The sequence below is a fragment of the Chrysemys picta genome, chromosome 1 (assembly GCF_011386835.1).
Source record: "Chrysemys picta bellii isolate R12L10 chromosome 1, ASM1138683v2, whole genome shotgun sequence".
NCBI lineage: Eukaryota > Metazoa > Chordata > Testudines > Emydidae > Chrysemys > Chrysemys picta.
Window position 1 is genome coordinate 341252519 of NC_088791.1, and position 24934 is coordinate 341277452.

General features: G+C 45.5%; 1 protein-coding gene across 2 annotated transcripts in view; it reads right to left on the bottom strand.

Annotated features, from left to right (window-relative positions):
• Positions 1-1040: 1040 nt before the first annotated feature.
• The window catches only part of GDPD5 (glycerophosphodiester phosphodiesterase domain containing 5), a 325483-nt gene continuing 301589 nt past the window's right edge, over positions 1041-24934 (bottom strand). For both annotated transcript variants that reach the window (XM_065581769.1, XM_042850476.2), the window contains 4 exons: positions 16644-16726; positions 12286-12300; positions 6293-6405; positions 1041-3302 (listed from right to left, as the gene is read on the bottom strand). In XM_065581769.1, coding sequence (XP_065437841.1) covers positions 3187-3302; positions 6293-6405; positions 12286-12300; positions 16644-16726 — 327 coding nt within the window. In that variant the 3' untranslated portion in view covers positions 1041-3186. The remainder of the gene's footprint in view (positions 3303-6292; positions 6406-12285; positions 12301-16643; positions 16727-24934) is intronic.

Below are 24934 nucleotides of genomic sequence, written 5' to 3' on the forward strand. Positions count from 1 at the left end.
GTCCCACGGGCCGGATGTGGCCCACAGGCCGTAGTTTGCCCACCTCTGTTTTAAGGCTTCTGGTCTCACAAAGGAGAGCCCTGAGCGCCCCAGCAGAACCCCTCAGTCTCACCCTGTGGAGAGAATGGCTACTTCACTGTAAAGACCAGAGCATTTTGTAAGCAAGCTCAGAAAACACAACAGCATCACAGCAGCAGAGGAATACTGTATGTTTATTTCACAGAGGGCAGGGGGGTTCATTTGGGGCTAGATATATTTTCATTGAAAACTCTCATACTCAGGGCCGGCTCCAGGGTTTTGGCCGCCCCAAGCAGCAAAAAAAAAAAGCCGCGATCGTGATCTGCGGCAGCAATTCGGCGGGAGGACCTTCGCTCCGAGCAGGAGTGAGGGATCGTCCACTGAAATGCCGCCGAATAGCTGGACGTGCCGCCCCTCTCCGGAGCGGCCACCCCAAGCACCTGCTTGCCAGGCTAGTGCCTGGAGCCGGCCCTGCTCATACTTTTAAAAAAAATTAAGTAAATCTTTAGGGCAACAGTGGTAATAATCACTGTATAACCTGGAGGGTCTGGGGCTCGTAGCAAAAATTTGTGTTGTGAATCGACTTTGTTTAGTCAACAATGCCTTGTTGAGTTTCTTTTAACCCACCCCAACTTTTAAAAAAAGTGTCTGACCTTTCCACAAAGTCATCTCCAAGGATAAAAACCAAACTTGCAGGTAACCATCAACAGATGCTGAGATGTAAGAAAGTCTTTCAGTTGATATGACAAATCAGCCTGGAATGTTTCAATACTGCACCAGGAAGTGCAACTTTATATAAGATCTTTCAGTTCTGCAGAAAGCCACCTTGTTTCACACAGACTTGAAAGAGTACCATGAAAGAGGGTAGTGTATTGTGTGTCACACCCTGGGCCAGGTTCTGATGCCAGCTACACTGGTAAAAATCCAGTCAATTCAAATTATTTTAATAGCCGTACTTTGGATTTACAGTGGTGTAACCCTGCTAAGAATCTAAAGGACAATAATTGAGCCACACGTTTATATAATATAAATATATTTAATTCCTTACCTGTGTTACATCTTTGATTATTAAAAACAAAAGATTCAAGGAAAATTTTTTCCTCCCACCACCTAGATGCTGTTGACATTTTGCACTTCATTCAGTTAGATCTCAGTTTCACTTTCTGTTTCTAGTCAGTTTCACTTCCCAGTTCTTATGCACCAGACACAACACCTCTGGGTTTGGCTTTCTAACACTGCTGGGGAATGTTTACAGTTTTAAATCAGTTTGAAAATAATTTCATGACAATATTTCTATTCTGACTATGGTTTGGCAAAGCCATTGATTAACACACACTATGTCTGGCATCCAATACAACTTTACAGCAAACCCGAAACAGAGTTTGCTCTCTGTTTAGCAAGGTAAATGCCATGGCTTCAGTTTCTTCATGATTGCCAGGCAGGACTCTGCAAATAAATCCCATTTCACCTCACTTTTGATTGAAGAATCGCAGACCTGGCTCAAATCCCTCATCAAGAGCCAAATTTCACACACAATTGATTTTCAAGGCAGCATTTGATGAACTTCAAAGAAGTGATGGGTGATATTTCCCATATTCCACCTTTCTGTGTTAGCCAAGCTACAGTAAAGAAGCAAAACTAACAAATACCACAAAAGATTAGGGATTGAGCCAAAGCCTACTGAAGTCTCTGGGAGGCTTTTCTCCGGCTGCAACAGACTTTAGAACAGGCAAAATCGTGAAAGAGCTAAATAGCATCTCAGTGAGAGAAGGGAAAAATTACAGTCAGAAAGGGCAAGTGCCCAGACTGTGATGTGTGGAAAGAGAGACCCAGTGTGTGGGGGAGTGGGAGGAGGAGTTGAGGGAGAAAAATAAATATTGACATTTGGAAGAGGGGGAAAAAATGCATCACTGATCCACTCGATTTCTGGGCTTTTTTACTATAATGTAGGATTTTGGTTTAAGCCTCTTGCACTGAAAAAATGCCAACGGTAGCTCCTATTCTGTGCAAGCACCTCATTTTCTGTCATTGTCGCTCCTTTGGAGGAAATTAATGTGCAGTCTTTAAAAAAAAGATACTGCTTCGACACAACAACAAAGAATTAAGGAGAAGGTCTCCCTTGTTCTCCTAGACTGCTTCACTTTGTGCTTTACTATTTACAATCCAGCATTCTTTGCTGCTGCTTCAAACTTCGGTTCTTCAAGCTGAGCTCCTTGACCTGTGACTGAGAAACACCGGCTACCAGGCCACTGCTGATTGTGACTTCCCTTCCCCACCACCAGTTTAAGGGTGAACACAAACTACACCACCTACACCACTTCAGCTGGATCAGGGTGACGAACAGGGTGGGGAGTGCTCTTTATTAGCCATCATGGAATCGAGATTCTTCATGGAGACTGACTTATGAAATCCCAACTAGGGGTCTATTTAAGGTCTTCACTCAGGCCAGTAGCATCTAGGGGAGATTTCTCTGGGGAAGGACTGCAGTATAGGCCATCCAACTTGCCAAGGGTTTTGCTCTGAGCACTTTCTATCATATGTTTCATATGATCCCTGCATGCCTCGGTCCTGCTATTCTGGGGGAAGGCGTGAAAGTGATTCCGCCAACCTGATCCCGAACACACTCTCTGAGCAGCACCTTCCCTCCTGCAAGGAAGCTCTGAACAGCCCTCTAGCCGATTAGCGAAAACTTCATTAGCCAGAGAAAGAAATGACACGTCACAAGAACTTCACAACATAGTTTTTAGACAAGTTCAGCTAACAATCGCTGCACCAAGGGGAGGAGTGGAGTGGAGGGGGAAGATCAGGTCCATGCCCCGCCTGTCTCCCCCAGTGTCCAAGATGTCACCTCAATATTTCATCAGATTCGGCCAAAATGTTCCTGTTTCAATGCACAAGTTAGTCCCACTCGTGTCCTGGAAGAAATACATACAACCCCCCAAAAATACACAAAAGAGACAAAAAAAGGACTTTCTACATATTTACAAAAAGCTGCCCCAGCCTCACAGTCCAGAGTATGTCAGGAGCCAGCAACCAGAGCAATAGAAGGGGTCTCTGCATGTTCAGTAGTTCCATAGAGTGTTCCCCCATCCCAGACAGCGTGAATACCACCCATCGCAGACGGGAATACTGCGGGGGGAGGGTGTCGTGCCACGGGCCTTTAATTCCTCAGTCCATGCGCAGCTTCATGTCCCGATGATCCATGGGGGCGATGCCCTCGTTGGAGTAACCGTTTTCAGAACACAACGACAGCTCATCTGCATTCTCCACGCCGTTGTTTATTTCTGGGGGAGGGGAAAGACAAATGAAGACATGATTCAAGTGCTGCCAATCACTGGAGTCCCCAGCCGCATCTTATTCAAATGCACTCCCTAGAGGCTGATCCACTGGAGTTAATGGAAGTTCATGGAGCTCAGGACCTGGTTAGCGGTGGCTCAGCACCTCAGGCCCCAAGGTTCTCATTTTTAGAGACAGGCAAACTGAGGCACAGAGAAGTTAATTGAATTGCATCTCACCCCCTCCCCCACAAAAAAAAAATTCACACAGCAAGTCAGCGGCAGAATATATGGGCCTGATTCTGACCCCACAGTGATTTTACACCAGGGTGATTCCACTGCCTTCAGTGAAGTACACTAGATTTATATCAGTATAAGCAACATCAGGATCAGGCCCCTCCTCATATGGCAGCCACAGAGGTGGGTGAGGTAATATTTATTTTGGACCAACTTCTGCTGGTGAGAGAGACAAGCTTCCGGGCTACACAGAGCTCTGCTTCAGGTCATATCACAAAGTCCGCAAAGGTACTTGAGTACCTTTCCCGAAGTACCTCTGTGCCCCGTGTGTTGTGAGTACCTTTCCCAGACCTGAAGCAGAGCGCTCTGTAGCTCGAAAGCTGGTTTCTCTCACCAGCAGAAGTTGGTCCAATAAAAGGTGTCACCTCACCCACCTTCTGTCTCTAATATCCTGGGGCCTAGTGGGCTACAACAACCCGGCATGCAGATCAATTGAGACAACCCTGTGGCAAGTGCACCCCCGGCTGGGAAGACAATGACATGCCAATGAAAATAAAAAGTTAGCGGAACGTGAATGGGGGTGGGGAAGAGCATGTGCTTAAGTGGTCATTAGTCCCCTAGACCGGAGCCCCTTCAGAACCTTCACCCATAGGATAGGGCTAGCTAATGCCCTGTGCGTGAGCACTCTGCTCTTCTTACCTTCTAAAGAACTACGGTCTTTAATAAAGGGGGGGGGAGGGGGGCAATGAATCAGGTCAATTTCAGATGCCATCTAGTGGCTAGAACCTGCAAGATAGTTTAATGAAGCAAGGTTAAACAGAAGAAATTGACTCCAATTTTCAAACAGGCCAGTGCTCAGTATCGCAATTAGAGATGGAAAAGATCCAGTAGATCGGGGGTCCCCAATGCGGTGCCCGTGGGTGCCATGGCGCCCACCGGGGCGTCTAAGTGCGCCCGCATACTGGCCGGTGGATGAGCATCCACTGAAATGCCGCCTGACGCCTCTGGATGACGCCGCTTGTCAGCGGCATTTCGGCGGATGCTCATCTGCCGCCACGGTCCTCCGTGGTTCGTCATCTGGCGCCTGCCAGACGAAAAAGGTTGGGGACCACTGCAGTAGATCATGAAGTCCATGAGCGTTCCAGCGCAGGGCATAGTCCCCTCTCAATGCGGGTGCATCAGATGTTTTACCGATGCACTAGGATCTTAACAATAAGGCCAAGCATCACTTTCTTACTATGCTGATATTTAAAGAAGTGACTCCAATTATGTTGGAAACAAAACCGTCTGATCCTACTAAGTGCCTGCTACACACGCCCTAAAAGGGACAATCAGCCCATTACACAGTTCACCGTTTACTTCCCTCTTCCCCGCCACTAACAGCTCTGCGTGCTCCTCCCAGTGCACTCCATTCTCCTCTCACCAGAGAGCAGTGTGAGGCTGCCAACAGTCTCTCGCTGGAGAGAAGGGAGCTTCTACAATTAAAGCCCCATTGGCTTTCAGATCCCTCCTCAAAAGTCTCCTTTGCCATGATTTCTACAGAACACTTTCTCAATGGCAAGGCTGCTGGCGTGTGGAGACCACCGCCTATCATGTGGGTCGGTATCACCTCTGTTTCCTTCCTTCCCACCTATCTGTCTTCATCTGTCTCTTGCCTTGTACTTAGATTGTCAGCTCTGTGGGGCAGGGACAGTTTTTTCATTCTATGTTTGTGCAGCGCCTAGCACAATGGAGTCCTGGCCCATGACTCAGGCTCCTAGCTGTTACAGGAATACAGAAATATCCTCAATATCCAATTGTCCAACTTGGTACATTTCTTAATGCTCCAATACTAACAACGGCCCAAAGCCTCACAATTTTGTAAAAACTCAAAATCCCTGGGGTTTGCCTCACCTCCTAGTCAGTTACCCCAGCTGTGTCTGGACAGATCCTACACTGATTTACGAGATCAGGATCCTGCCTGTAGTTGATGGACCTTTCCCGACAAAGCAGTAGCTTCAGTTATTATGCATCCTCACACCGCAATATCGAGGCCCAACCCTGCAAGCCCAACTCCCACCTCAATATCAGTGGTCATGTGTGAGTGAGGACTGCAGGGCCACATCCTCATCAGTGGCACTGTCCAGTGCTGAGAGAATCACTAGGAGGTAGGTTGGCTTGCTGCTAACCCCAGGATCCCAGCACAGATTTTCAGTTACTTAGGGTACATCCAGACTACCCCCGAATCAGCGGGTAGTAATCGATCTATCGGGGATCGATATATCGTGTCTCATCTAGACGCGATATATCAATCCCTGAAAGCGCACCAGTCAACTCCGGAACTCCATCAGGGTGAGCAGCAGTAGCGGGTCGACGGGGGAGCCGCGGCTGTCGATCCTGCGCCGTGAGGACCCGAGGCAAGTCAAAATAGGATACGTCGACTTCAGCTATGCTATTCCCGTAGCTGATGTTGCATATCTTACATCGACCACCCCCCCCACCCCAGTGTAGACCAGCCCTCAGATCTGATTTTTTCTTCCCCTCCTCTGCTCCCTTTCTCCATCCATCTTAGCAGCCAATACACAGGTCAGCTCTCCGCTTAGATCTGTGGGGCTATCCTCAATATCTCTAATAAGAGGCACGCTCAGGGAGTGGGGGCACTGGAGGTACTGGAACAAAAGGCTCCATTATCTAACTGATGGCAAGATAAGAGCAGAACTCCTCCCTCTGACCCTGGCTTTACTTACTGACATTCCGAGGATCTCGCTCTCAAGCGGCCATACCTGAAAAGATCAATTTCTCCTTCATGATTTTGACGTCCCTGCTGGACCTGCGGACAGCAGCACTGAGCATGATTTGCTCCGGGTTGTAGGTCCTTATGCTTCCCAGACGCCATCTGCAGCAGAAAAGAGGGATGTAAAGCTCTGTCCTCAAAAGGTCTATCCTCTAATGGCCTAAGAGGCTCTCTAAGCAAGCAGCCACTGACAAATGCAGTCACAAACCCCGTTGATGCAATATGGCTTTATTCCACTAGAGTTCATGGGCCCTGGTGTTAGGCAGTGATGGTTTGATTTTCTGAGGTGCACATCTCTGAAAATCAGGCAGTCAAACAAATGAAACCATTTCTGTGAAAGTGCCTTAGTCTTCCCCCCTTGTTAAATATATACAGACTAATTACGAGAGGAAAATGTTCAGTAGTAATGCCTATTTCAGACAAACCAGAGACATGCATAAGGAAAACATCAGTACTAGGTGCTTCAGAGGAAGGTGCAAGCAAACCCAAAGTGGGTTGTTATGGAATGACCTGGTCCCAAGAAAAAAAGTTTCTTCCTGACCCCCTACTAGAGGGTGGTTTATGCCCTGAAGCATGAGTATTTGTAGCCCTTTCCAAAGCTCATAAGGATTTTTTCAAATCCTTACTACTGTAACTCTGAATATTATTATCCATATACAAAATGGACCAGGTGGTTTGAGAGATAGGTTTGAATACTGCACAGCAAGAAATGTTGTGATTTGGTCAGATTAGTGACTCTGCTCTGATGAGGGGAACAGAGTCAGGTAACCTAGACCCAACATTTTTGCGATTGGGGCATTTATTCTATTAATTTTTTTCTCTTTTTTAAAGTGTCAATGAAATGAAACATCCTCCTGAAGCTTCCACCACACACAACATTGGGAGAACAATGAAATCCAGCAAGGTGACTGGACCATAAAAGTGAATCTGTCTAGGTTGAGGTTCATTGTCCAAATCAAATAAATGGAAAAAGTAAAAAGCGCAGTGAAACGTACAGCAGATTTTTAAAAATTCACTTTTAATCAGCTAAAGAATTGTTACCAACACAGGGAAGGACTTTGTCTTTTTTTCCTTTTTAGCCTGGAAGTGTCCTTTTAACACATAGAATACCAGGGTCGGAAGGGACCTCAGGAGGTCATCAAGTCCAACCCCCTGCTCAAAGCAGGACCAATCCCCAGACAGATTTTTGCCCCAGATCCCTAAATGGCCCCCCTCAAGGATTGAACTCACAACCCTGGGTTTAGCAGGCCAATGCTCAAACCAGAACTATGGGATACTTCAGCCCTAACAGCATACAGTGAAGAGCTAGGCTGAACCTACATTGATGGAGGCAAGGATGAGGCAGCCATGAGGCGGAATAGGTAAAGATGCTGCACTGGGTGCCAGGAAACCAGATTCTGTCCCCGGATCTCACACTGATGTACTAGGCGACCCTGGACAAATCACTTCACCTTTCTGTACTCCTCTTCCCCTCCATTCCTTTGGCTCGTTGCTTTAGAATGGACTCTCTCCCACTATGGGTACGTACAGTGCCTTGCACTACACGGCCTCAATCCAAACTGGGGCCACTGGGTACCACTATAATATAAATGCCAATGGCTGCTTATATTTAGGCTGCATACTAGACTCTCTAGGTGTAATAACACCTTTTGGATGTTAGACTTCACACCTGTATGTCAGAGGAACTTCATCCAACTGCCTTTCCTAAAGCAAACATCTCCACGTTACTAAGAAATCAGCTGCCAAGAGAATGCTTGGGGCAGAAATCCTGCGCCTGAAACAGTTTAGCAAAGTGGACACTTTTTTTGCATTGTTTTCTAGATTTTAGGGTCAACTTTTGCCTTTGAATATGAGGGTGTGATTCCCACCAACGTGCAGTCCAACTCTCTTCCCTGTATGGGAAGTATATCAGGGTCTAGCTCCGGTAAAGGAGCTCAGCTAGTTCTCCCTTCTTTACATAGTAACAAAGAGATCAGTAACTTTATGTTGACACTTCATCAAAAGATAGGATCAGCATAAACTGAAAGAGTTGATGTAAGCCTGTCAGGTTTCCAGTTATCTGGCGCCACCTAGTGAAACATCAAGGGAAATCAATACTACCTCATGCAAGGAATCTATTTGCTAGGCATTTAGCACCTACTGCACAGTGCTGAACTTCCCACTTAAGTGTACCTGAGTTAAGGGTACTCAGCCCTACAGTGTGTCAGGCCCACGGCCGGCAAACATTAAAAAAATATCCTCAAAAGGTTCTAGGAATATTGATGCAGAAATCCGCCCTGTGCAGCCTTTCTGCACTGCCTCGTTAGCATTGACCCCCCCCACTTGGTAAGGCAACTCCCATCTTTTCATGTGCTGTAATATTAATCCTGCTTATTGTAGTTTTCACTCCATGCATCTGACAAAGTGGGTTTTAGCCCATGAAAGCTTATTCCCAAATAAATGTGTTAGTCTCTAAGGTGCCACAAGGACTCCTCGCTGTTTTTGCTGATACAGACTAACACGGCTACCCTCTGAAACCTATAAAACACTGTGTAACCCACACACCTCCTGGGTGTGGTGTTGTGTCCTATCTAGTGGCGCCGAGACCACTCAGAGAGAGGGATAAAATGAGTCTGCTCTACAGTCTTAGCTAACAGCCAGCTGGCTTCTAGCTCATGCAGTAGAGGCTCCTGCACTAAGCTCCCAAGGTCCCAGGTTCGATCCTGCCCGCTGACGACAGCGTTACAACAGCACGCAGGAGATTGCTCTTTACAAGGGAGAGGAAAAAAGCATGTGATGGACAAAGCTACGCTGGGCTGACAGAGCCAAGGCATGTACAGCAGCAACCTGGATGAGGCAAGAGAAGGTGGAGCACAGCAGAGCTTGCGACATAAACATCCTCCTGAACGCTCTCAGAGGATGTTGCCAGGCAAGCCATTAACTGACTTTGAAGAAAAGAGTTTATGCCATCAGCACCCAACCCAATGCGGGGCAGAGGGTCCTCATCTCCCACTGAAATCAGCATTGCAGCTACTCAACGTCTCGCAGGGTCAGGCTCTCTGCAGTCATAGCCCATAATGCAATGGTCTGCTGTGAAGTTCTGTCCTATACGTTTCTCAGGTACTTTCAGCATCCGTTCTGGCTGGTGTGCAAGACTAGAACAAGGTCGGGGTGTCCCATCCCTGAAGGAAAGGCCCAGCAGAATGAGATATTTTAGGCGCTGACGGAGGTTTGGTTCAGACACACAGCTGAAAGGCCAGAGCCCAAGTGGAGAGGTGACTGAATAGAAGAGTGGGGGATCTGCTGGCAGGTCTGTGAGCCACCCTCAGCTTAGGAACTCGTTGCCTTGTGGGTCTGAAATAGCTGCAACCTAGTGACTTCACTGGCAGGTTGCTATTCTCCCCCCTACCCCGGCTTTTAGGGGGTGGAGGCGAATTACAAGGGTAATGATGTTTACCCAGGCAAGACTCCCAAGGATTGTAGTAGTCCCCGTGGTTGGTGTTTTGCCTGGATGAGGAGTGCTAAACAGGACCCACAGACTGCAGGCAATTTTAAGTGTGAAGTATAGAGTGGCTGGCGTTAAGCAGATCGAGTTTATCAGGCTAGTATGGTAACTATTAGCAAACAGTGAGCTATTAATGGCAACCACTGTATTTCCATCATCTCTTACCACCCGGATTTTCAGAATAACATAAAGAACTAGCTACATGTTTAATTAGGCCTAACTCAAAGTATGGCTTGAATGATCCAGTGGAAAATACAGTTGTTAGGATATAGATATTCAAGCCATACTTTGAGTTAGGCCTAATTGAACATGTAGCTAGTTCTTTACGTTCTTTAGGTGTATTTGGTTTTGTAATTGTTTCTGTCTGCTATATAATTAATTTTGCTGGGTGTAAACTAATTAAGGTGGTGGAATATAACTGGTTAGCTAATCATGTTACAATACGTTAAAATTGGTTAGGTAAATTTTAGTAAAATAATTGGTTAAGGAATAGCTAAAAATATTACTATATAAATTAGGGGCAAACAGAAAGTAAGTTGGGATTCAAAAATAAAAAAAAAGAAACTTAAATTTACGCTTGCTAAAAGTTCACCCCAATAAACATCAAATTGTTTGCACCTTCAAACTTCGGGTATTGTTGCTCTCTGTTCATGCAAAAAGAACCAGAAAAGTGTAAAAGTAAAAAAATAAGCTCTCTAACAATAGTTTGCAAAGGACAGTTGAAAACAAGACAGAATCCTAATGTTGAATATCATTATTCCTACAAATCCAAGACATTTTGTTTTTTAAAATAAAATGGGGTAGGTGCTTTTGACTTTTAGACTGAATTGAAAATAACGCATTGGTTTGGGTCAGGGTCCTGGGGGTCTCAATCCCAGATGAAATACTATATATGGGGTTTTAAACATTTAATATATGCCTGGAATCCAGAATTCCTATTTAAAAAAAAAAATCCAGTGAGCATTTAACATGTCTAGTCTGATCACCGTGGCTATGAAAGGCCACAGAAACACATGCACATTTCTCAGTGATGTTGATGTGAACTGAGCCTGTGTACCTGGGGAAGAATTTGCTCCACAGGAGTAACATTCTCATAACGTTCATTGTATTTTTTCGCTAGCAAAGTACCATTTTAAAAGGCAGCTTCAGATAACAGATCCAGTTATTCTGCAGGCTGAGGACAACAGTGCAAGTCGCCGCGTACCTTCTAGCAGGCAATACTTACAAATGGCAAACGTTCGAATTCAAAGGAGAGGAAATAAAAAAGGGAGAGACACACAAACTGGGACATTGATCAGTAATACAATCTCATTGCTCAGAGCTAAACGTATGGAGAAGGTGACACATGAAGAGTTTGGTTCAAACAGAGAAATAAAAGTGGTGAAGGCTTTACTGCAGAGTGAGGCCAGATTTCAAATAGTCCCTAAAGGCAGAAGCAACTGAAACCGCCAATACAATAAACAACCAGAAGAGTATTTCAGGGAGCCTGAAATCCAGTGTTCTGGGGTCTTGAGTCTCTTCCAACCTACAATGGCAAAATGCCATTGACTTCAGTGGATTTACTCCTGGTTTATAGTGGTGTAAGAAAGAGGAGAATCTTGAGAGATTCTGAGCTCAGATCAGTGCAGCAGCTGATGGCCAAATCTTTTACTACCCCTCCCCACCGCTAATATCTTATCGTTGCCAAGACAATCATGACAAGTGAAAGACAGCACTTTGACTATGGGCGGCGGGGGTGGGGGGGCGAAATGACGCTGCATTTTGCCTTGGACAGCAGATACTTTATGCTTTAAGGAGAAAGCGTGCTGTCAGCTGCGCACACCACAAACTGGGTGCACACCTGAGACACATCAGGAGAACTGTGGAGTAACTCCCTTGCTACACAATTATGCTGATATAGCTGAGAACAGAATCAAGGCTCAGAAGATTTACCAAGAACTATGGCCAGCTTTCCCAGGTCGCTCAGTGCACCACAACTCCTTCCCAGTTCTCAAAGGGGAACTGAGATTTTGCCATGAAGGGGTAAAAAAAACCAACCCCCTGAAATATTGTATATAGATTTTGAAGCCAAATTTGTTAACTTGGAAAGGGTAAATAGAGCAGATTGGACTATAAAAAACCCTACCTGGAGGGTGATCTTGCAATGGGATATTTCTACTTGGAGAGCACCATGGTTTGTTTCCCAGAGGTCACCTAATTAAAAGGTGCTCAGGTATCCTAGAGTAACACTCGTGCAAATGGAAGTGGCTTGTACCATGGACGTAGAATGTCCAAGTGTCTCTAGAAGGGTCAGTTGGACGGGGCAGGGGAGGCTGCCTAGTTTTAGTAACTCTTCAATAAGTTACGACTCAGACTCTCAGCGAGACGGTCGTGGTCATTCGTGGCGTTTAAAGCATCATTCGGGAGCTGTTCTGTATTATCCCAGTCTGCAGTGAAGCCCCAGCAGAAAGAAAGAGGAGGGTGGAATGAGAAGAGGAGGAGGAAAGCACCAGAATTACCTGATCATGTGATAGCTGTGAGATGCCAGAATGCAGCAGAGAGAAAGAGGAGGAACATGCACAATAGTCAGAGCAGTAAAAAAATAAACAAGGCAAGAAGGCAAAAAAGATCAGTTAGAACAGGGGTGGGCAAACTATGGCCCGGGGGTGCCGCATCCGGCCCTTCGGACGTTTTAATCCGGCCCTCGCGCTCCTGCCGGGTAGCAGGGTCCGGGGCTTGCCCTGCTCCAGCCAGGGAGCGGGATCAGGGGCTTGCCCCACTCTGCGCATGCTATGGCTCCGCGCAGGTCCCGGAAGCAGCAGCATGTCTCCCCCTCCGGCTCCTACACGTAGGGGCAGCCAGGGGGCTCTGCACGCTGCTCCTGCCCCAAGTGCTGCCCCCACAACTCCCATTGGCTGGAAACTGAGGCCAATGGGAGCTGCGCGGGTGGTGCCTGCGGATGGGCAGCGCGCAGAGCCGCCTGGCCATGCCGCCACGTAGGAGCCAGAGGGGGACATGCTGCTGCTTCTGGGAGCTGCTTGAGGTAAGCGCTGCCCAGATCCTGCACCCCTGAACTCCCTCCCGTGCCTCAGTCCCCTGCCCCAGCCCTGATCACCCTCCCACCCTCCGAACCCCTCAGTCCCAGCCCAGAACACCCTCCTGCACCTGCAACCCCTCATACCCAGACCCACCCCAGAGCCTGCACCTCCAGCCGGAGCCCTCACCCTGCACCCCAACCCCCTGCCCCAGCCTGGAGCCCCCTCCCACACCCTGAACTCCTCATTTCCTTCCCCACCCTCACTCCCTCCTGTACCCCAACCCCCAATTTCGTGAGCATTCATGGCCCGCCATACAATTTCCATACCCAGATGTGGCCCTTGGGCCAAAAAGTTTGCCCACCCCTGGGTTAGAAAGTCATCCCAGTCGGTACTTCCCCACTCGCGAGACCACAGGGACTCGCCACCTTGTCACTAGGGCTGAGGCTGACAGTAGAGTAATGTGTAGCCCTGCTCTGGAGTGCAGGAAAGCCATTCCTAGGGGGTAGGAGGAGCACATCGAAGGGGTGGCTCCATTCCAACCCATCGCCCCATCCTTGGGGTGAAGGAAGTAACTGATTTGCCCAGCAAGACTTGCAAAGAATCCACAAGGATCGGATTCTGAGCCTGTCTCGCAGGAGCTGAATCACTGCAGCAGAGAAAGAGAATGATTCAGCTGGGATTGGTTTCTGAACTCCCCAAATGCAGCACCAACACTTCCGCATGGTAGAGAAAGGCACGAGGCCTGGGAATGGCTCCCTCCGAGTGACAACCACGGGGCAGAGTGTAGGTTCCCAGTCCCATGTTTGTAAAGCCCTTGGCTTTAGTTACAGCAATTGGAATTTGTGGTGGTGAATTTTTCTTCTTTTTTTTTTTTTTTTTTGAAGTCTTTAAAAGAGACAAAGAGATGCTTTGGAGGGTAAAAAGTGCTGGCTATGGGAGGTTTTAATACTCACTTGTAACTGATTGACCCTGCAAACTATACGCCTCTCGGTAATTACACTAACAGGCTCGGACATGTGAGCTACTGGGTAAAAACAAGGGATTGAAATTCAGCCCTAGGGACAGCAGGTACTACCGAAGTGAACTGCAAGTGTCCCTGCTTGCACCAAGTTTGAATTTGTATATATGGTCACCAAGAGTATTTCTGAGTTCTTACCACCACCTAAGCACAGTGGGGATTTCAGGCACTTACATAATAAATAATTCTACCACTCCCTCAATGTCTGTTCATTTCACCTCTCACCAGGGTCTTTACATTCCTTTCCTGCCCATTTTAAAATCCATGATTGCTGGAAATTATCCCTGTCTCTCCACGCTCTCAGCAGCCTGGGCAAATATCTAAAACAGCCCAGTTTTTAAGGGGTGTAGCTCGCAAAGATTAAATACACCTCTACCCAGATATAACACGAATTCAGATATAACGTGGTAAAGCAGCGCTCCGGGGGGGGAGGGAGGGGTTTGAGGATTGCACACTCCGGCGGATCAAAGCAAGTTTGATATAACGCGGTTTCACCTATAACGTGGTAAGATTTTTTTGACTCCTGAGGACAGCGTTATATCGGGGTAGAGGTGTAAATACATAAATTCAGACTGTCTTAAGATGCAGATTCTTGGAAGGGATTCAAGGAATTGCTGTAGACCTGCGTTAGGAAAGACCTGAAGACTCTGAAACGAAAGGTCTATGGTTAAAAATTCGCCTTAAAATTCCCAAACAAGACAGCAGGTCAGACAGTCACACCCTTGTGATTGAGCCAGGGTGCTCAGTGCAGTTCTTTATCTGGCGCTCGTCTGGGGTAAGGGTTTATTTGATTTGTATGATTCACCTGCAATTTAAGAAATCGCGTTTTAGTCCCATGTGAAATTCTATGGCTTGTATTATGCAGACTAGATGACCGTAATAGTCCCTTCCTGGCCTCAAAATCTATATTATTCAGATCCAAAATCTAGTCAAAGTTCTGATAATTTTACAGATGTAGTTTTGGTTTCTGGGAAATTTCCTAAGGTGATACGAGGATATTGTTGGTCAGTTACACTTATGCCACAACAATGAAGTCAGTGACCAAAACTCACTACCAGCATAACTCTACTGCCTGGGAGTTACCCCAGTTACGAATCTGGGTTACTGAATTCAGCGGATGGCAAAGGTATAACAGAGCTGAACAAGGCCAGTAAGATGCAGTATGACAACTCTAGTCTCTGGCATGGAGTCCAGTCGGTAAGTGGGGTTCTCAACAGCTGCAGACACTCTACTGTAACATTACAAAAATAGCAAGGTAATTATCCGCACAGGGAATTAGTCACAAAGCAACTTAGTCAGGGCAACGTGACATCGCAATCACTAGCTCGCGAAGCTGAAGCGGATGTTTCATGGGCGACTGCTGTGCCTAATGCCAGGATGTTTGTGGTTATAATCAGGATGGAAATTACAGCCCATTCAGTACACACACTGTGGTGGTTTAGATGTGCCAGACAGAAGGTTACAAGGAGAAACTCAGAAAAGGAGAAGGTGGAATTTTAAAATGACATTTCCTTAGGCAGACACTGCTGTCTTCCTATCCTCAGAGCGTATCTATTTCTGAGTCCAGGTTTTCCAGGACAGCCGGTCACATTGTCATAACTGGTGATGAAAAGTTCCTCTTTGGAAGAAAGGCAAGTTTCAGGGGATGTGCCAGGGTTCCCCCCAGAATAAACAAAGAAGAGCATGGCGTGGGTGACTGATACTTGTAACAAGGTTCCAAAAACATGTTAAGCATTTCCCTACCCTGCCATTATGAATTCCTAATGCAAACAAGTAGGTTTACTTGCAACTTGCCAAAAAATCAGATCTTCGTTCTATGAGCGAGTGGGGTAATCTAGTTTGTGTTCTGCATTTGTTTCCATGCTTAACAAAAATATTTAATCCTCAGATAAACCAAGGAACCAAATGTAACCTTAGCTATGGGACCTTTAGTGAAGTTTCCAGTACCAGCTAGTAGAAGTTATTGCTTCCTCTGTCCGTTAGAGAAGGGTGAGGAACCTTTCTTCACACATTAAGATAAACCTGAACTATTAGGTGATCGGCGAAGTTATGACAATCTCATGCTTTTCTGCTTCCAAACTAAACGTTCCAATTTTAAAACATCCCAACGAATAGCGGTTTCTTTGCGTTCTAACTCATTCCCATGACGGGAGAATCTCTGGAGCTGCTGAGAATTCCTCATATAACTTTGAAGTATTTTAAGCTTTTTCCTTGGGGTGCCCATTTCTCTTAAGCATCAACAGTTCTCTCCCGCACACATTTTTTTAGAGAACCACACCAAGTTTGAACCACCACCACCTTTTCAGAAGTCCTCATTCTTCGCAATCTTTGGCCTGGTCCACACTAACCCCCCACTCCGGACTAAGGTACGCAAATTCAGCTACGTTAATAACGTAGCTGAATTCGAACTTACCGTGGGTCCAGACACGGCAGGCAGGCTCCCCCGTCGATGCCGCGTACTCCTCTCGGCAAGCTGGAGTACCGGCATCGACAGCGAGCACTTCCGGGATCGATCCGGGATCGATTTATCGCGTCTAGACCAGACGCGATAAATCGATCCCAGAACATCAATTGCCTGCCGCCGGACCCAGAGGTAAGTGTAGACAAGGATGTCCCATGTAGCAGCTTCATTCACCTGCTTATAACTGAGAGGGGGTAGCTGAGGGGATAAGTAAATTGGGACTGGGGATGATTATAAGTGTCATTATAAGTAAGGGCTCTAGAGAATACTGCATTTCCCTTTTATCTCCCTTTTATGTCCTTGAGATGAACAAACACACCAAAAAATCCATGAGAGTTGTTCTGTAATAATGCTACTTACTTCTGGAATATAAAAACTCCTACAATTATGGTAAATGAAATGAGATCAGCTGTTATCCAGATTAGATTGTACTCATTTGGAGGCTGGAAGACAAAAAGACAAGCACACGTTATACTTTCCAGTTTGTACAAATTTGGTGAGCGTTCAATCCTAAATAGATCATCGTATACAGAAATATCACAAACTTCATGACACGGTGACCATTGATTTCAAGCAGGATTTGGATCCCAGTATATCTGGATCCCCAAGCTACCCCTGTTTTTTACTTTTAAAGAACACCACATTGCCAAGAAAGACCTGCAAAGCCGCATCCATTCTAACCCTCTTTTCGCATGCTCCCAATGTTCTCAACACTCACCTTTTGGGCTGAAAATTTCCATGTCTTGTCTCTCTCTCTCTGAAGAGGAGATTAAACTACCTTTGGTGATTTCTGAGTTTATGGGGGACTGAAAAAATACACTCAAGAAATTCTCTACCCAGACTTTGATTTGAACGTTTTACTACAGCAGGTACAGCTCAGGTTTTAAACTTGGCCTGGCCACACTCCCCATTGAGGAGCAAGGCCCTGATTCAGCTAAGCACGTCAATCCCTTTAACAATCTGGGCCTAAGTATAGCTGGGCTCAGCATTATAATGCCTAACTGATTTAGGAGCCTAAAGCTCATTTTCAAAAGGGATTTAGTCACTTAGAAGCCAAAATCCTACCAACTGTCAATGGGATTGTGGCTCCTCCGTACCTAAATCCCTTTTGAAAATGAGATTTAGGCTCCTAAACCACTTTGATGTTGCAATGCTGAGGGCAGTGATGCCTAAACACCTTTACAAATCCAGGCCCAAGCATGTTTTTATATTTCAGTGGCAGGTCCACAGCTGGTATAAATGGTCATCGTTCCATTCACCTCAATGAAGCTAACTATATTCAAACAAACATCGTATAGACACGTAACCTCTCATTTGAGCAGGTCAAAACATTTTAACTAACATTTCTGGACAAAATATAGAATTTTGATGAAAGCGATTTTTTTTTTTTGGTGGGAAAAAGTTGACTGACTATATTTTCCAATTTTTTGAGAGGAAAATTCAAAGCAAAACATTTCATTTTGAATCAACATTTCCAAAATGTCAACATTTCAAAACTAAATGTTTCAATCAAAAAAATGCCCAGTTTTTCATCAGGACATTCCCAAATTTAAGGGTTTTTTTTTGTAACTTTTCATTCCATGAGAAAATTTTTGATATTATGAACAAAATGTTGAAATATCAGACTGTCCCATGGGATGAAAGTTCTGTTTTCTGAACAGCTCTCTCTCTCTCTCAACTGGAATAAAATACTAGCTTTAGAAGTCAGACAGGATTATTTCTGTAAAGAAAAACTAGGTGTTTTAATTCACATACGCTATGAGTGACAGCATTTGCAACACACCAATGGACCGAAATCTCCCCACAACTCCTAAATGCTGAGCACTGCTGGGAAAAGGGCACGGGAGAGTAAACACCTCTGTTCTGCAGAAATACACAAAACTGAGGTCTTGTCCATGCTACAGGGGGAGATCGATCTAAGTTACGAAACTTCAGCTATGTGAATAACGTAGCTGAATTCGATGTACATAGATCTACTTACTGTGGGGTCCACACTATACCATGTCAACTAGAGACGCTCTCCCGTCGACTCCCCTTGCGCTTCTCGTTCAGGTGGAGTACAGGAGTCGATGGGAGAGCAATCGGCAGTCGATTTAGCGGGTCTTCACTAGACTCACTAAATCGACCACCGATGCATCGATCGCCACATGCTGAACCTCCAGTAGTGTAGGTTCAAGACTTGTGCAGTCATCCATCAGATCTCACCGTTCGACTTGTATTGACAGTTTCGCTATAGGAAGCCATTCATTAGAAGCCCTCCACTCACAAGAGAGGATATTTTTGACCTGAATGCTAGACCTGTTCTGTTGATGAGCTCTCCAAATACTGATCACTCAAACTTAGTATCAATTCAGTGCAGTGCTCATCAAGGTATATTCAAACACTGGCTCATCTCTCTGGTGGAAAGTTTTCAAAGGCATCAATGGGAATTAGGCACCCAACTTGTTGATTTTCAACGGGAGTTGGGTGTGTGTCTGTCCCACATGCCTTCGAAAATCTCCTCTTATAATGCTATATTGTAGGATAGTACAGTTGCTGCACCATAGAAAAGACTGTCAGTTTCAGAGCCACTCGCACAGGAAATGGAGTTTGAAATGGAAAAGTGCATATATATATATAACTTCAAAAGAACAGAGTTGCACTGCAAAAATCTCTCCTTCATGTGCTTGGCAGCAGGAATGACAGGCCTAAAGTACCTGCTAAAATAGCAGCCCTGGAAATATTTACTATGGCTTCTGTGCAGCTGAACTGAATCTGCATTTTGGACTTGGAATTATTAATACCAGGAACTGGCTGATGAAAAGAAGCAGCGAGAGCATGAGTGAGCATGTCTGTCAGCAAGGAGCCTCAGTTACCACAGAGACTGATGCAGCTGGCATTGATTTCCCACAGCAGCAAATGGAAATGACATCCCTATTCATCCTTAAAGTGCAACAAAGCCCCTGGGGTCACCTGAGGGCCATAAAGAAACGTGCCTTGGAGACCATCGCTTTTCAGCAAGAATGAAAGGTTTGCTCTGGCTCCCAGATTGAAATCAATTCCGAAAGACTCCGATTCAGTCAGAACAGAATTCAGAGGGTATGAATCACACATGGTCCTGACACTTACAGTACGAAGGGAGTTTTATGGTGAACAGCAGCCAATTATACATCAGTATGCACTGACAAATGGGTTAATCTGAGAGACTGAATAAAGGGAAGATTGGACCAAACTCCATCTGTGATGTACACACAGTTCCCACAGAGCTCAGCGAGAGCCAGGGGTTACATCAAAGGGAAAAAACTTAGAAGACGGGACATATTTTTCTCTTTACCAGACTTGTTCTTTGCAATACACCTGTTTTTATCTCCCCATTTCTTGTGCAGCAAGAGGGGGAGGGATAGCTCAGTGGTTTGAGCACTGGCCTGCTAAACCCAGGGTTCTGAGTTCAATCCTTGAGGGGGCCACTTCGGGATCTGGAGTAAAATCAGTACTTGGTCCTGCTAGTGAAGGCAGGGGGCTGGACTCAATGACCTTTTGGGGTCCCTTCCAGCTCTATGAGATAGGTATATCTCCATATATTATGGGAGGAGGGATAGCTCAGTGGTTTGAGCATTGGGCAGCTATTCAATCCTTGAGGGGGCCATTTAGGGATCCGGGGCAAAAATCTGTCTGGGGATTGGGTCCTGCTTTGAGCAGGGGGTTGGACTAGATGACCTCCTGAGGTCCCTTCCAACCCTGATATTCTATGATTCTAGATGTGGCTTTATCTCATTTACTTTCTTGTTACAGGCAATATTGATGAGGGAAACTCATTCTTATTGTTCTCCGTCGTGGTGACTTGAGAGATATTGTGACCTAGCGCTGGACTGTCAGGAAACCTGGGCTCGATTCCTGGTTCCTCCCACAAGTGTGTGTCTGACCTTCGGCAAGTCACCTTTCCTCCTTGTCTTAGTTTATGGGACTAATGCCATTGCCCCTCCTCTGTAAAGTACTCTAAGATCTATGGATGAACAGTGCTCTAAGAGAGCTCAATATCTGAAGACAGATCTCACTGTATTTTTCCAAACCCTGATGTTTGACGCTGAACCACTGGTCATCTTTTTAAAATAATTCTGTTTTTAAGTGACCGGCTGAGCCGGCCTTGCCTCTGTTCCCGTTTCAATGGCCTGACATCTGTGAAAAGTCAGTGAAAAGAGTACTTTGAATGAATGGCTGAGGATGACATCGCATCATTCATCCAGGGGGAGCCCAAGTAACTTTACAGCAATTGTTGCAACCACCCCCAAAATGTCACTAAAATTCTTGTGTGAATAAGGATACACAATAGGAAGCGGAACAGACTGTAGCCATTGAAATTTCCAGAGGGAACTTAGGAAGGCAGAATATAACCAGACCAGTTAGAATCTGGCCAGGCATCAGACTAAGACAATACCACCAATAACTCACGTGAGAGTGGTATGGGAACTACAGCAATTGCAAAGAGGTCACCAAGTTTTAGGACTTTTCTGAAAGACTGTCTCCAGGAGCCCAGCATCCCTCTAGCTTATGAAGGGGGCTGGTTCAGAACTTGCTCACAAAGAAGGCAGTGAGCGCTGGTGGACAGAGCACTGCACTGCACTGGAACTCAATATACCTAGTTCTATTCCTGGCTCTGCCACTGGCCTGTTGGTGACCACGGGCAAGTCACGTCCCCATGCCTCAGTTTTCCCATCTGTAAAATGGGAATAATACTGCTGAACTCCTTTGTAAATTATTTTGAGATCTACTGATGAAAGGTGTGATAGAAGTGCTAGATGTTATTATTATAAATCATCCAAATACGGACCAGCCACTACCCTGCTTTAATAGTAAGACGTGTTGTCACATTGCAGCATGAGGTGATAAGAACATAAGAATTGTCATATTGGGTCACAACAATGGTCCATCTAGCCCAGTATCCTGTCTTCCGACAGTGGCCAATGCCAGGTGCTTCAGAGGGAATGAACAGAACAGGGCAATCATCAAGTGATCCATCCCCTATTATCCACTCCCAGCTTCTAGCAAACAGAGGCTTGGGACATTCAGAGCATGGGGTTGCATCCCTGCCCATCCTGGCTAATAGCCATTGATGGACCTATCCTCCACCTTTCTAGTTCTTTTGGGAACCCGATTATAGTTTTGGCCTTCACAACATCCCCTAGCAAAGCGTTTCACAGGTTGACTGCGCGTTGTGTGAAGAAATACTTGCTTGTGTTTGTTTTAAACGCAGCCTATTAATTTCGTTGGGTGACCCCAGGTTCATGTATTATGTGAAGGGGTAAATAACACTTCCCTATTCACTTTCTCCACACCAGTTATGATTTTATAGATCTCTATCATATCCCCTGTTGGGGCTCGTCTACACTACCAGGACAGGGATGGTGTCCCTAGCTTCTGTTTGCCAGAAGCTGGGAATTGATGACAGGGGATGGACCACTGGATGATTACCTGTTCTGTTCACTCCCTCTGCGGCACCTGGCATTGGCCACTGTCAGAAGACAGGATACTGGGCTAGATGGACCTTTGGTCTGACCCAATATGGCCATTCTTATGTTATGTTCTTATGCTCTTACCACTTAAGTTGATGTAAGTTATGCCATTCAGGGGTGTGAAAAAAAGTCCCCCTGAGCAACATAACTTACGTCGACTTAATGCAGTGTCTACATTGCATTATGTCAGCAGGAGACGTTCTCCCACTGACATAGCTTCCACCTCTCATTGAGATGGATTAATTACATCGACGCACCAAATCAGATGCCGCTACATTGATCACAACTGTGCCGATTTAGAGCGGTAGTGAAGACAAGCCCCAAGTCTTCTCTTGTCAAAGCTAAACTGTCCCAGTCTTTTTCGTCTCTCCTCATGTCGAAGCTGTTCCATACCCCTACTCATTTTTGTTGCCTTTCTCTGTACCTTTTCCAATTCCAATGTAACTTTTTTGAGATGGGGTGACCAGAACTGCAGGCAGTATTCACGGGGTGGGCATACCATGGATTTATATAGTGGTATTATGATATTTTCTGTCCTGTTATCTATCCCTTTCCTAATGGTTCCTAACCTTGTTTGTTTTTTGATTACTCCTGCACACTGAGTGGATGTTTCCAGAGAACTATCCAGGATGACCCCACGATCATTTTCTTGAGTGGTAACAGCTAATTAAACCCCATCATTTCATATGTGTAACTGGGATTATGTTTTCCTATGTACATTACTTTGCATTTATCAACATTGAATTTCATCTGCCAGTTTGTTGCTCAATCATGCAATTTTGTGAGCTTCTTTTGTAATTCTTTACAGTCAGCTTTGGACTTAACTACACCTCTACCTCAATATAAAGCTGTCCTCGGGAGCCAAAAAAATCTTACCACTTTATAGGTGAAACCGCATTATATCAAACTTGCTTTGATCCAACGGAGTGCGCAGCCCCACCCCCGGAGCACTGCTTTACCGCATTATATCCGAATTTGTGTTATATCGAGTCGCATTATATCAGGGTAGAGGTGTATCTTGAATAGCTTTGCATCATCTGCAGACTTTGCCACCTCACTGCTTATCCCTTTTTCCAGATCATTTATGAATATGTTGAACAACACTGGACTCAGTACAGCTCGCTGGGGGACACCACTATTTAACTCTCTCCAGTGTGAAACTTGACCATTTATTCTAACCTTCGTTTCCTGCCTTTTAACCAGTTAGTGATCCATGAGAGGATCTTCCTTCTTATCCCATGATTGCCTACTTTGCTAACGAGCCACTGGTAAGAGACCTTGTCAAAGGCTTTCTGAAAGTCCAAGTACATGACATCTACTGAATCATCTTTGTCCACATATTTGTTGACCCCCCTGAAAGAATTCTAATAGATTGGTGAGGCATGATTTCCCTTTACAGAAGCTGTGTTGACTCTTCCAACGTATTGTGTCCATGTCTGATAATTCTGTTCTTTACTATAGTTTCAACCAATTTGCCTGGTTGTGAAGTTAGGCTTACTGGCCTGTAATTGCCAAGATTGTCTCTGGAGCCTTTTTAAAAAAAAAAATCACCATCATATTAGCTATCCTCCAGTCATCTGGTACAGGGGCTGATTTCAGTGATAGGTTACACATCACAGTTAGTAGGTCTGCAGTTTCATATGTGAGTTCCTTCCGAACTCTTGGGGGAATACCATCTCACCCTGGTGACTTATTACTGCTTCCAATTTGTTGAAAAGCCTCCTCTATTGACACATCAATCTGGGTCAGCTCTTCAGATTTGTCACCTAAAGAATGACTCAGATGTGGGAATCCCCCTGGCATCCTCTGCAGTGAAGACTGATGAAAATAATTCATTTAGCTTCTCTGAAACGGCCTTGTCTTCTCTGAGTGCTCCTTTAGTACCCCGATCGTCCAGTGGCCCCCCTGACTGTTTGACAGGCTTCCTGCTCCTGATGTACTTTAAAAAAAATTGGCAGTTAGTTTTTGTGTCTTTTTTCCTTAATTGCTCTTCAAATTCTTTTTCATCGTGCCTAATTATACTTTCACACTTGCCAGAGTATTTTCCTTAGTAGGATTTGACTTCAAATTTTTAAACTATGTCTGATCTCCAACTGCTTCTTTTACTCCGTTGTGTAGCCAGGGTGATTTTTTTTTGGTCCGTTTTTTTTTTTATTTAGAGGCTCAAGCTATGTGTACCCCTATTACAGTGTTTTTAAAAAGTTTCCCTGCAGCTTGCAGGCATTTTACTCTTGTTGCTGCTCTTTTTAATGTCTATTTAACTAGCCTCCTCAATTTGCATAGTTTCCCTTTTTGAAGCTATATACTGGTGTGGAGGGTTTCTTTGGGATCCCGATCCCCATGTTATATTTAATTATATCATGGTCATTATTACAGAGTTCAGCTACATTCACCTCTTGGACCAGATCCTGTGTGCCTCTTAAGACTAAATCAGTAATTGCATTCACCTCGTTCGTTCCAGGACTAGTTAGTCCAAGAAGAACTCCAAGATCAAGCTGCAGATAGTGTGCAAGACATTGCAGTGTCATGGATTCATGGAGCAGGATCAGAAAGGGCTTTTGGGTCAGTACTAGATCATCTCCATCCCTGCAATGGTGCACGAGACTTCATTTTTTAAAGAAACCTTCACCCGTCTGAATATTTAACTGTCTTGACTTGCTTTGAGAATCCCTAGACACGGCAACCTCACATCATTTCAGTTTCATGTTCGCTTTCTCAAGCTTCAAAGATCCAAATAAATGGAAATGAAAATTTTTGATGGTCCATTGTCTGCTCAGTGGCCGACAGGGCCAGTCTTCATTATCTAATCCCCCCCCGTGGAGGGATAATCACAGGCAGGAGTCGATTATATTGGTGAGGAGGCAGCAAAAATGAGATTCGCAATCTGCCCTGAAATGCTGAAGCTGACTCAGCTTGTTGAAAGTTTCAGCCCTTTCTGAGCGTGCTCGCTATTGCTGGAACTGTGACAGCTGCTACAATGGACGGTCCCTTCCCAGCACGCCCCCACCAGTTGCTCTAGGAACACATGGGGGGCAGGGATTGCACAACATAGTCTCCACAACCCCTACCGCCCTGCTCTAGCTGTCCATAAGGAGACAGGGCCAAGCTGGTGTTGCAGGGAGTCCTGGAGCCACTGCCACCCATCTCTCCCCTGACTGATGC